The 12,468-nt window shown below is 43.3% G+C and overlaps 1 protein-coding gene across 1 annotated transcript; it reads left to right on the top strand.

Moving 5' to 3' along the window:
• Positions 1-5,025: 5,025 nt before the first annotated feature.
• On the top strand, positions 5,026-12,420 carry LOC129842827 (AP-1 complex subunit mu-2). The gene is made up of 12 exons (XM_055911490.1): positions 5,026-5,251; positions 7,389-7,545; positions 7,771-7,838; positions 8,049-8,179; positions 9,095-9,242; positions 9,796-9,922; positions 10,030-10,172; positions 10,568-10,639; positions 10,718-10,876; positions 11,586-11,711; positions 11,910-11,985; positions 12,153-12,420. Exons 1-12 carry the CDS (start codon positions 5,210-5,212, stop codon positions 12,176-12,178), a joined length of 1,275 nt encoding a protein of 424 aa, XP_055767465.1. The 5' UTR covers positions 5,026-5,209; the 3' UTR covers positions 12,179-12,420.
• Positions 12,421-12,468: the final 48 nt, after the last annotated feature.

Genomic DNA, 12,468 nt, shown 5'->3' with positions numbered 1-12,468 from the left:
ATTCAACATATAACTGCAATACAAAGCTGGGGGTGCAATTCTGGGGTTGTTATTTTGGCCTAACCTTCACTCCCTTCGTTAGATGCACTATGTTGTATTGAAGCTAAGCTATAATAGTGTTGTGATGGGTAAAGTGACACCTGCAGGTAAAACATGTGAAAGTGCAGAGCAATGGAAATTATACAGGGTCTGTATCCACATACACTCCATCAGCATCACTGTTGACAGATGCACAAAGCTTTCCCTTTATAGCCATTCAAACTAGTCTAGATCCACAGTGTGCTAGACCCCTGTGGCTTTAAGATACACACTGAAACACAGGTGACAAACAATGTTTGTCCCCAGGGGATAGGCTCATAGACACGATCTCCTGTATCGTCACCTCACCTGACTATTTACATATTGCCATTCCGCCGTCTCCCATTGGCCAGCGATGTCACAAAGTGGCGGGGTCAGAACATCACACCACTGACAGTCTACGAGGGGGAGTGTCTTGTGACATGCGAACAGGAAGTCACTTCAGGAACAGGAACAACAGGTCACTAGCCAGTTTACTAAACAGAACAGAGTGGTACTGGCTGTACTGGTCTGGTGATGAGCAATAACAATACTCTCTGTCTCAAAGACCCAAAGACTCCAGCCACTACCCAGAGCAATGTTTCCTCTCCGGCTGCAGGGGAGGATACACTTTGACACACACTGCTGCACTCAATCAAACACACCCAAACACATGTAGGCCAACTAGTCATAGGCCAACTAGTCGTAGGCCAACTAGTCACTAGTAGTTCTACCATCGATATGTTCAGTGGTGGCTCTACATTGTTGAAAATTGGTAGGAGTGAGAGAAAGACTGGTCAAGAGCATCACCACTTAGCTGGTCCATTACATTTCTCCATATGCCCCGGTCAGGCCTGTACATACCATGGTGAAGTCTGAGGGTTAAATGAACTGAGCTTGTGATGGTTTGACCCATCATGTGAAGGGGAGATGATTTGACCGGTACAGGTGTTCTTAACTAGGTCATGACAATAGCAGCTGCGTCAATGTGTCGTCTGTTGTGCATGTCTACCTCTTTATGGCACTCAGCAGTGCACTGAATGAGCAATAGAATGTACAGTCATATCGACCCACTAGATGGCCAAGCTGCAAAGTCGTAAAAATGTATGGATTTGTTTTTGATTTTTTGTCTTCATTTAAGGTAAGGGTTAGGCATAAGGTTAGCAGTGTGGTTAAGGTTAGGTTTAAAATCAGATTTAAAATCAGTCGTTGGAGGGCAATTTGGGTCACGGTCAATTTTCTCATTTGGGTCTTGAGCTGATAAAGTTTAAGAACCCCTGGGATAGATAGTAGCAAGAAGCTACTGTTGAACAGTTTAACTTGTTGACCTACTACATAGTAAAACCTAGAGAGGGAGACGAAAAGTTATTTGTTTCCCTTGGAGTCTGTCTGACCTACAAGCCATATGTTTCCCTTGGAGTCTGTCTGGCCTACAAGTCATTTGTTTCCCTTGGAGTCTGTCTGACCTACAAGTCATTTGTTTCCCTTGGAGTCTGTCTGACCTACAAGTCATGTGTTTCCCTTGGAGTCTAGTCTGTCTGACCTACAAGTCATTTGTTTCCCTCGGAGTCTGTCTGGCCTACAAGTCATTTGTTTCCCTTGGAGTCTGTCTGACCTACAAGGCATGTGTTTCCCTTGGAGTCTGTCTGACCTACAAGTCATTTGTTTCCCTTGGAGTCTGTCTGACCTACAAGCCATTTGTTTCCCTTGGAGTCTGTCTGACCTACAAGGCATGTGTTTCCCTTGGAGTCTGTCTGACCTACAAGTCATTTGTTTCCCTTGGATTCTGTCTGACCTACAAGTCATTTGTTTCCCTTGGAGTCTGTCTGACCTACAAGTCATTTGTTTCCCTTGGAGTCTGTCTGACCTACAAGCCATTTGTTTCCCTTGGAGTCTGTCTGACCTACAAGTCATTTGTTTCCCTTGGAGTCTGTCTGACCTACAAGTCATTTGTTTCCCTTGGAGTCTGTCTGACCTACAAGGCATGTGTTTCCCTTGGAGTCTGTCTGACCTACAAGTCATTTGTTTCCCTTGGATTCTGTCTGACCTACAAGTCATTTGTTTCCCTTGGAGTCTGTCTGACCTACAAGTCATTTGTTTCCCTTGGAGTCTGTCTGGCCTACAAGTCATTTGTTTCCCTTGGAGTCTGTCTGGCCTACAAGCCATTTGTTTCCCTTGGAGTCTGTCTGACCTACAAGTCATTTGTTTCCCTTGGAGTCTGTCTGGCCTACAAGCCATTTGTTTCCCTTGGAGTCTGTCTGACCTACAAGTCATTTGTTTCCCTTGGAGTCTGTCTGACCTACAAGTCATGTGTTTCCCTTGGAGTCTGTCTGACCTACAAAGCATTTCCATATGTTATTGTTGGACCTCCAAGTACCCCATATGGGGAATATGGGAAGGCTGCTGCAGTCAGTCAAATCTGCATCTCAAATGGCACCCTATTCCCTATATAGTGCACTACTTTTGACAAGTAGTGCACAATGTACGGAATAGGGTGCCATTTGAGACACATCCTAAGGCTGCAGCGGTGATGGCCTTTCCTTCTGGCTTCACATCCAGGCCACCACAACAGGGGAGGAAGAAGAGGTCCGACTAAGAATAGTGGGATTTAATGTTGATGTTTACATTTTTCACAGCTCTCCCTCTCTTCCTGTAGCCCATAATTGATTTGGAGTGTGGGGGTGAGTTTTTAAAATTTAAAATCAAACATTGGTGGAGGATGCTAAACTTAGATTTGGATAAACTGCCATCTTTACTAGTCACCCTTAACGTTACCTGTTTTAGACACGTTTTGTCCAAAAACAGGTAAAGTTAAGGGTGACTAGAAAAGTTGGCAGTAGGCCTGCACGAACTGACTAAAACAAACAATGTGTGTGTCTGAAAGATACACAAAGCATTCTTTAGTTTGCATGTCACCCATTGGCCCACATCTGACCCTTTATTATTTTATAGATAGGCCACAGCCTTTGTGAATGTAGCATGTGTGTTTCACTAAGGCGTTGCTGTCTAGTTTACAGCTCAAATAGGTCTACAAATTCTCCTATCTGTGGGTTGGAAATGGCTACTTCAGGCTGGTGCAAACAAAGCTTTTGGACAAAATGAGCAATAAATTGACTAAGATTGACACATGTCCCAACCCTCCCATAACATACACAACTCCTACATGGAAGTCTGTTGTTGGCCATGGCCTTCCTATAGCCTAAATACACACACACACAGCTTTCCTATAGTGTGATAAAAGCAAGAGGAATGTACAGAGAGGAGAGGAAGAGAGAGGAAGGGAGATGTAGGGCACAAAGCCACCTACAGAGGGACTGAGGCCCCAATGGGGAAGGAGGCGAGTAGAGACACCATTCATGTAAAGTAAGGGTTATAACAGATTAAGAAGCTGTAAAGGGATTGCACAAGACAAATCCAGACCTGGGTTCAGGTAGTATTCAATTACTTTAACTGGGCTTGATTGAGCTTGACTGGCACAGTGAATAGATCCAATAGAATAGTCCCAAACGTCCAAACTAATTCTGACCATCTGTCATCTTTATACAGTCACAATCAAACACTCACACACTTTATGCAGGCACAATCAAAGTACACACACACACACACACACATACATACATACATACATACATACATATATATATATATAAAAAGATGAGTACTATTTGAACCCAGGTCTAGACAACTCCTTACAGGCCTTTGTAAAGATGTCAAGATAAAGAGACCAGAAAACGCTGAAAGGCCTGGGGTTTTGTAATGAAATAGTAAAGTGTCAGATCATTTTGGGTGGGTTTGACTTTGAGGAGAAACATGTGAGTTTGTTGTTAGCCAGTTTTATTTTATTTATTTATTTTACCGTTATTTTACCAGGTAAGTTGACTGAGAACACGTTCTCATTTGCAGCAACAACCTGGGGAATAGTTACAGGGGAGAGGAGGGGGATGAATGAGCCAATTGTAAACTGGGGATTATTAGGTGACCATGATGGTTTGAGGGCCAGATTGGGAATTTAGCCAGGACACCGGGGTTAACACCCCTACTCTTACGATAAGTGCCATGGGATCTTTAATGACCTCAGAGAGTCAGGACACCCGTTTAACGTCCCATCCGAAAGACGGCACCCTACACACAGGGCAGTGTCCCCAATCACTGCCCAGGGGCATTGGGATATTTTATTAGACCAGAGGAAAGAGTGCCTCCTACTGGCCCTCCAATACCACTTCCAGCAGCATCTGGTCTCCCATCCAGGGACTGACCAGGACCAACCCTGCTTAGCTTCAGAAGCAAGCCAGCAGTGGTATGCAGGGTGGTACTGCTGGCAGTTCTTTGCAAGATTCCAAAAGTGACGTCAGAGCAATAAATATCACTGCATTAACTAACAAAACATCTTGACAGACATAATGCCTGTTAAAAGTCAAGGTCACCAGGTCAAAATAAATCTAGTTGGGAAAAGCTCCAGCCATCTAAAGTAAATTCTAGATATGTGAAGCGGAAAATAAAAAAATAAAAAATATTTCAAGATCACATGAAACTGTTATCCGCAGGCCAAGCCTACAGACCATAGAGTCTATAGACTGTATGGCTGTGGAGGCTGCTGAGGGGAGGACGGCTCATAATAATGTCTTGAACGGAGCGAATGGAATGGCATCAAACAGATGGAAACCATGTGTTTGATGTATTTGATACCATTCCACTTATACAACTCCAACCATTACCTCGAGCCTGTCCTTCCCAATTAAGGTGCCACCAGCCTCCTGTGCTGTATGGTACAGAATCGATAGGTGGTTTTTTGTAATCGTTACTTTTCTAATGTACGTCTGCCCTCTTGTGGAAGTCGTGAGTATTGCGCTAAAAGTTCATACTTGCATTTCTGGATCTCTTGCGCCATCTCGCGAAATAATCGAGCAGTGCGTCCAGGCCTCTTTTTTTCCATACAGGTGAGTGCGATGTTGTTAATGTTTTACCTGGAGGCCCGTGACGTCAGATCTGACGTGTCCCTTCAAGAAGAGGAACCGTGGAAGCCATGAGTACATTTATACCCATTTAGACTACTTTACTGGCGAAAGGAAACGCTTAAAAGGTTAACTTGAATTTAAGCGGACAAGCTTGTAGTGGTTAAAATACTTGCGGAGTGATTCATTTGGTGCTGATAATGTCTGCCTCCGCTGTCTTCGTTCTGGACTTGAAAGGAAAGGTAAGATCATTTCTCATTTTGATTGTTGCCATTGATAACGTTATAAACAATGTCAGTTTTAGCTTGACTTGACCTTAACTCGCTTTTGTTTGGGATTGAAATCGAGTTTGTTCAACGTTTTCTCTTACCATTAAACATTAATAGATAGCCACGTCGTTAAAGATTAATTCGTTGCCTGTGACATTTCCATTCAAGCCTTGCACAAGTCACTTCCGGGACACAAGTGGATAGAAACAGGTCATAAGGCCAGTGGCTGCATCCTTTTTAGACTTGACAAATTCTTATACCAGGTGTTATGACAAAAGCTACCACAAAATAATTACATATCATTTCCAAACATGAAAGTGAATATAATAAGTGAGTCAAAGTTGCCTGGCACCTGTCATCTTGTGTACATTGTAGAAGGATAGTGCAAAGATTAACACATTATAAATCACATTTGGTTGGGCAGACAACACAGTAATTCCTGTTGTAAACAGAAGAGAATGCTCTATTCAGGTTTCTTATCCACTAACAAACTTTGACCGCAACCAGAATAGCCTGAATCTCTCACAACTAGAGGTGTAATTTGATAATAATATTCCATCCCTCTACAATAGGCCTAGAAGTCATGGGAGGACAATAGGCCTAGAAGTCATGGGAGGACAATAGGCCTAGAAGTCATGGGAGGACAATAGGCCTAGAAGTCATGGGAGGACAATAGGCCTAGAAGTCATGGGAGGACAATAGGCCTAGAAGTCATGGGAGGACAATAGGCCTAGAAGTCATGGGAGGACAATAGGCCTAGAAGTCATGGGAGGACAATAGGCCTAGAAGTCATGGGAGGACAATAGGCCTAGAAGTCATGGGAGGACAATAGGCCTAGAAGTCATGGGAGGACAATAGGCCTAGAAGTCATGGGAGGGGGAAGAGGACAGCAAGAGGTTGTATTAGGCTACATGCAAATTAGTAGGCCTAGGCAACTATATTCAGCAGCCGGACGATTATGGTCGAGGGGCCAGAACATAATTATAATTTGTACACTGCAAATTGACCACAACTAAGCCAAAAAGACATATTTGAAAATAATAATTTCATACCTTGATTACATTGAGACATGATCATTAAAGTAAACTCAATTTTAGCTGAATTCTTGTTGATTTTAGTCTTTTTTTTAACAAAAACTAAAATCCTAAAAAATATATATTATATGTTGATTTTACCCAAAAAAATATCACTTGGGACGGTTTTGGGCCGCCTGTTGCCGAACCCCTGGCCTAGACTGACACAACAACTGACAAGCCACAATAACCACCGTACTACTGTACACCTAGACTTTGTTGGCACTGCAACATCTTGATTGAGTGACAGGTGTAGCTCTGGAGCCCAATCTCAGCCATCTGATCTCTTGTCAAGGCAAAGAGTTGTCAAGCCCTTATGTTCTTCCTTCATTTACCAATCCTTAGAGATGGAACATGCACAGGACTCAACATGAAATATTGTGTAACGTTTATGAGACCTCTTCGCCTGACACATCCAGAAGGCTGCTGGAATGATGATCTCTAGTTCTACTGTTCCCATATCTGCTCTGTTACATTACCTCATCACCTCTCTCACACATTGACCTCTACGTTACATTACCTCATCACCTCTCTCACCCGTTGACCTCGACGTTACATTACCTCATCACCTCTCTCACCCGTTGACCTCTACGTTACATTACCTCATCACCTCTCTCACCCGTTGACCTTTGTTACATTACCTCATCACCTCTCTCACCCGTTGACCTCTACGTTACATTACCTCATTACCTCTCTCACCCATTGACCTTTGTTACATTACCTCATCACCTCTCTCACCCGTTGACCTCTACGTTACATTACCTCATTACCTCTCTCACCCATTGACCTTTGTTACATTACCTCATTACCTCTCTCACCCGTTGACCTCTACGTTACATTACCTCATTACCTCTCTCACCCATTGACCTTTGTTACATTACCTCATTACCTCTCTCACCTATTGACCTCTAGTAGGACCATGAGTTTTTTTAATCACGTCACATGGTTAAGAAAAACTCAGGTGCCTTAAGGGTGACCTTTGACCCATATAGTTTATTGTTTTTCTTTTCCTATTAATTTCCCCTCTTACCCTGCAGGTGCTCATATGTCGGAACTACAAGGGCGACGTGGACATGGCTGAGATTGACCATTTCCTGCCTTTGCTCATGACACAGGAAGAGGAGGGGCTTACCTGTCCAATCATGTCGCACGGCAATGTTCACTTCCTGTGGATCAAGCACACCAACCTGTACTGTATCCTTATAATGATTTTAGTCGCTAGCCAGCTAAAAGTTAATCATTACCATTTTGTAGCCAGTATAAATAATGTTAGCTTTACTAATGAGATGCTAGTCAAACCTACACAAAGACAAATATGTATTTTTCCCTAGAGTAAAGATGATAATGAACTTCTTAAACATATTACTCTAGGACCTTAGAATAGGCCTGTGTGTTCTATCTACCTTGACGCTCTAACAGTGGTGGCCACTACCAACAAGAACTCCAATGCCTCTCTGGTCTACGCCTTCCTCTATAAAGTGGTTGAGGTGAGTCAGAGGTCTGTCTGTGCTGTCTTAACAACTCCATTGCTGTCATGTTCACCCCAATGGCTGAGTCAGAAGTGTTTCTCACTACCAAAAGACCTGCATAATGTGTCTACTGGTTTCTCCCTACCCATTTGACATAACATGTTCCAAACATGATCATAATTCCCATATTATTACTGAGGTTGCCAATCGATGTTGTGTTGTTTCCAGGTGTTCACAGAGTACTTTACAGAGTTGGAGGAGGAGAGCATACAGGACAACTTTGTGGTGGTCTATGAGCTACTGGACGAGCTCATGGACTTTGGCTTCCCCCAGACCACCGACAGCAAGATCCTGCAGGAGTGAGTGACACCCGCTCACTTACTTACTTGCTTATGGCTGTCCTTTGATGATGACGCTGCTCCCAAATTGTGGTTATTGTGTGGAGTTGCGTCAGTGCCGTGGCTGTGCAGGCCAATTCCAGACCCGCGTGGTTTGCCACATGGGGGGCAGGTGAATTCTCCACCTCACAGGGGTGTACCTGCTGCATGCTGGTGTCGTTGTGCAAGACGTTTCGATTCTCCTCTCTGGGATTGTGTCCTGGAGGTGTGTGACAACCAGGTGGAAGGTGGGACGCCAGGTATGGCAGTTGGTTGTCAGGCTCTCCGCTTCAGGAAGGTCTTGCTGTGGTCCTTGATGCGCTTCTTCTGCCCCCTGGCAGACCTCAGTCCATTCGTCAGCTGACCATAAAGGATTTGCAGAGGAAGGCGGTGGGGGAGCCTGCCAATCACAACACACACTGATACACATGTTCCCTGTTACAATATAGTCAATTAGTCATACACGTTTACTGGGTAAATGGAGAGAATGGACTGAGAATGGTTGAGTATGGCGCTTCTGACGCCAGGGTAGTGAGTTCAATTCCCAGGACCACCCATACATAAAATGTATGCGCGCATGATTGAAAGTCACTTTGAATAAAAGCATCTGCTAAATGGCATATGTATTATTATTATAAAGATGCAGCTTTAATAGACAGATACTGGTTCTAGACCCAACCCCATAAAGTAAGGACAAGTTTTGGGACTTCTTAAAGTCCAATCAGACTGATCTCCATACTGTCTGTCTCTACTACAGGTACATTGAATGTTATCTTGACTTAGCCTGATTCCAGATCTGTATGTGCTGTCTTGCCAATTCCTGCTCCTTGTAATTCATTGTCATACAAAACAGATCTGGGATCAAGCTACTGATGTCCATACTGGCTGTCTCTCCAGGTACATCACCCAGGAGGGCACCAAGCTGGAGGTGGCTAAGACCAAGGTTCCCACCACTGTCACCAACGCTGTGTCCTGGAGGTCAGAGGGCATCAAGTACAAGAAGAATGAGGTCTTCATCGATGTCATCGAGTCCATCAACTTACTGGTGAGTGGTTTACCATAAGGACGTTGGGTTTGATACAATTCGGCAATGAATTTGCTTGTGTTTGGGCAATATCAATAATTGTCATAATTGGTTTTGTGTATATAATGCTTTAATCTCCATAGGAAAATATTGATCACTGAAAATACCAATAACCTTTGCTTTCTGAAAATGTGATTTATTTAATTGATTAAAGCTGGAATCCTTAATTGGATGAACTGCCACGTCTGTTTGTGATTAAAACAACAACAAAGAAGTTACTGGAAACAAGGAACACAGTTTCTTTCCTCAGACATCACTGCACGCGCGAACAGCAGAATATGAAGGCCTACTGCGATTTTCCCCTACTGCCGGATGCTCCTCTCTGCCTTATTTATATTTTAAAAAATGCAGACGATGCTGGAGTGACCACTGATGCTGTTTCCCCTAATGTGGATTTGATCTTTAATTGACTGAGCATTCTCTCAATAAATCAACTAGCTACTGTATAAAAAATCTCCATCAGAGGTTGACCCCTGTGTCATGCGTTGACCCCTGTGTCATGCGTTGACCCCAGGTGAATGCCAATGGCAGTGTGATGAGCAGTGACATCGTGGGCACCGTCAAGCTGAAGACCATGCTGTCTGGCATGCCTGAGCTGAGACTGGGACTCAATGACCGAGCGCTGTTCGCCCTCACTGGCCGTATGTACAATACACACACAGGCTAGCAGTGAACACACACACACAGTCACTGCTTCTCAGATGCAATTGCATTTTTGATGTTGATGAAAAGGAGTGTGTGTGTTCAGGAGACAAGGGGAAGACTGTAACGATGGAGGACGTTAAGTTTCACCAGTGTGTTCGTCTGTCCCGTTTCGAGAGTGACCGCACCATCTCCTTCATCCCTCCTGACGGAGAGTCTGAACTCATGTCCTACCGCATCAACACTCACGTGAGTTACCTTAATAAATTCATATTGTATCTCTGAAAATGTACACGTGTCCCTCGTAAATGACCTCCCTAAATAGCCTATATCCCTCCCTCATACAGTTTCACTCTTCCATTGCACTGTTACGGTACTGTACTGAAATCAATACTTGAGTGAGCTGTAAGCCCTGTCTGTATCAAGTACAGTGGTGTAGTGGAGGGTAAACACTTCATGCACCATTTTTTATTTTGCCACTTTTTTGGGGAAAAATGCATTGAAAGTAAAGGGAGTGTTACTTGACTCACCGCGAACGGCGATCAGCGTTTATTCACCTATTTTTCTACCACTACATCACTGATCAAGTACTATAATGGCTTTCCAGTTGACGGTAGAACTAACTACATTCTGTATCCCTACAGGTGAAGCCTCTGATATGGATTGAGTCTGTCATCGAGAAGTTCTCTCACAGTCGAGTTGAGATCATGGTTAAGGTAGTGTTATATAGTAACACTCAGTGTATGAATCTATGCATTGTCCTATGCTACAGTTGCCTTTCTCTATTTCCATAGGCTAAAGGTCAGTTCAAGAAGCAGTCAGTAGCCAACAACGTGGAGGTGCGGGTTCCCGTCCCCAGTGACGCTGACTCCCCCAAGTTTAAGACCAGTACGGGCCACGCTAAATACGTCCCTGAGAAGAACCTGGCTGTGTGGACTATCAAGTCCTTCCCTGTAAGTGTTTCATCCAAGCAGCACTTCTGTCTCCAGCCGTTCTTCCCTGATGACGAAACTCGAGGCCAAATATATAGAGCCATTTTTTTGTTTACAAGCAAATGTCCCGTTCGAGGGAAGCGCGCGCATCTTCGCAACAAAAAGCTCTGTAGCAGAATAGCTAACCCTGATGTCTGGACCTTGACAAACTTAACAGTGAGAGAGTGATGACCATGAAAACACATAAGACTGATGGCTATAGCTATGTTCAACAGGTATATTATTCTCCTGGCTTTATCTAGCCCAAGTTGTGGTATTTTACCTTGCCTCACTGGCTTGCTAACTTGCTTGGTAATCAATCCTCTGATGACAATGTTGTAGACGATAACCATCTGATTAATTGCACACGCTGCATTTGAAGCCAGAGGATTCTGTATCCCACTCCCATGTAAATAAACCCCTTTATGATTCTGAACTGTGTGCAACTTTACATGATGTGGCCGTCGGCCGGGAAATGGGTCTATAATGTACCCTAAAATTTAGAACATTAAGGCTCCTGACCTGGAAAAACTCCAGCCTCTTTTTCTGGTCAGGACACATCATCAGAACGAAAAACTCAGGGCCCTATATGAACCATCTCAGTCTTTCTGTAATTTTTATCTCTGTATCTCTCCGCCCCCCTCTCTCTCTTTCTTTTTCTCTCTCTGTCTCTCTCTCTGTCTGTCTCCAGGGCGGTAAGGAGTTTCTGATGCGGGCCAGCTTTGGCCTGCCCAGTGTGGAGAATGATGAGATGGAGGGCAAACCTCCCATCACTGTCAACTTTGAGATTCCATACTTCACAGTGTCAGGGATACAGGTGAGCTGTGTGTGTGTGCTCGCGCATGTGAGTATACTGTATTGACCTTTGAAAACAAGCTTATGCGGAACCAAAGTGGTAACTTACTTAGCATAAACTAGCATAGGCTACAAGTGCCTCATTTGGTTAGGCAAAACAAATAGTCCATTATATCAAGTTACACTGATCTCTCTCCTCTGTCACTCTGTGTGCCTCAAGGTGCGGTACATGAAGATTATAGAGAAGAGTGGTTACCAGGCCTTGCCCTGGGTCAGATACATCACCCAGAGTGGAGGTAGGACTGCCATGCTCTTTAGATATAGCTTACTCATGTATAGCAAAAAGAGACTCATCATTTAGTCATAGAGAGAGAAATTTAAGAAAAAAAATATTTTTACTTTTTAAAAGTAGAACTAGTATTTATCCTATAGTATTTTTATTGTTATATTTTCTTTCATTTAGATTACCAACTACGGAGTAACTTCTAAACCATGGTGGCTAACTTCTTCCTTTGCTTCCAGAGATCATTGTTCAATTTAATTGCGCACTAAAAAAAGGAAAATGTCTTTGAATTTCATTGAAATGCTCTACTTAATAATGTTACTGTGTAAAATTGTTTGTGACTTGTATTTTTATTTCATGCAATGTAATTTGAGATTTTAATTGCTTTACTCATTGTCTCTTAGATTGTTAAATGTTTATATTAAACTATAGCCTTGAAATACCTTTACCTTTGTTTTTCTTGTGTATTATTACATTTAATGAACAAAACATTTTA

The sequence above is a fragment of the Salvelinus fontinalis genome, unplaced genomic scaffold (genome assembly GCF_029448725.1).
Source record: "Salvelinus fontinalis isolate EN_2023a unplaced genomic scaffold, ASM2944872v1 scaffold_0070, whole genome shotgun sequence".
Taxonomy (NCBI): Eukaryota; Metazoa; Chordata; class Actinopteri; order Salmoniformes; family Salmonidae; genus Salvelinus; species Salvelinus fontinalis.
The sequence above is the reverse complement of the archived record's forward strand: the minus strand, read 5'-3'. Positions and strand labels throughout refer to the sequence as shown.

Excerpts from the sequence above, each read along its gene's own strand:
- LOC129842827 (XM_055911490.1), top strand. The coding sequence starts at position 5,210 with ATGTCTGCCTCCGCTGTCTTCGTTCTGGACTTGAAAGGAAAG. Across the intron at positions 7,546-7,770 it reads CAAGCACACCAACCTGTACT|TGGTGGCCACTACCAACAAG; the intron begins GTATCCTTATAA and ends ACGCTCTAACAG. Across the intron at positions 10,640-10,717 it reads GAGTTGAGATCATGGTTAAG|GCTAAAGGTCAGTTCAAGAA; the intron begins GTAGTGTTATAT and ends CTATTTCCATAG.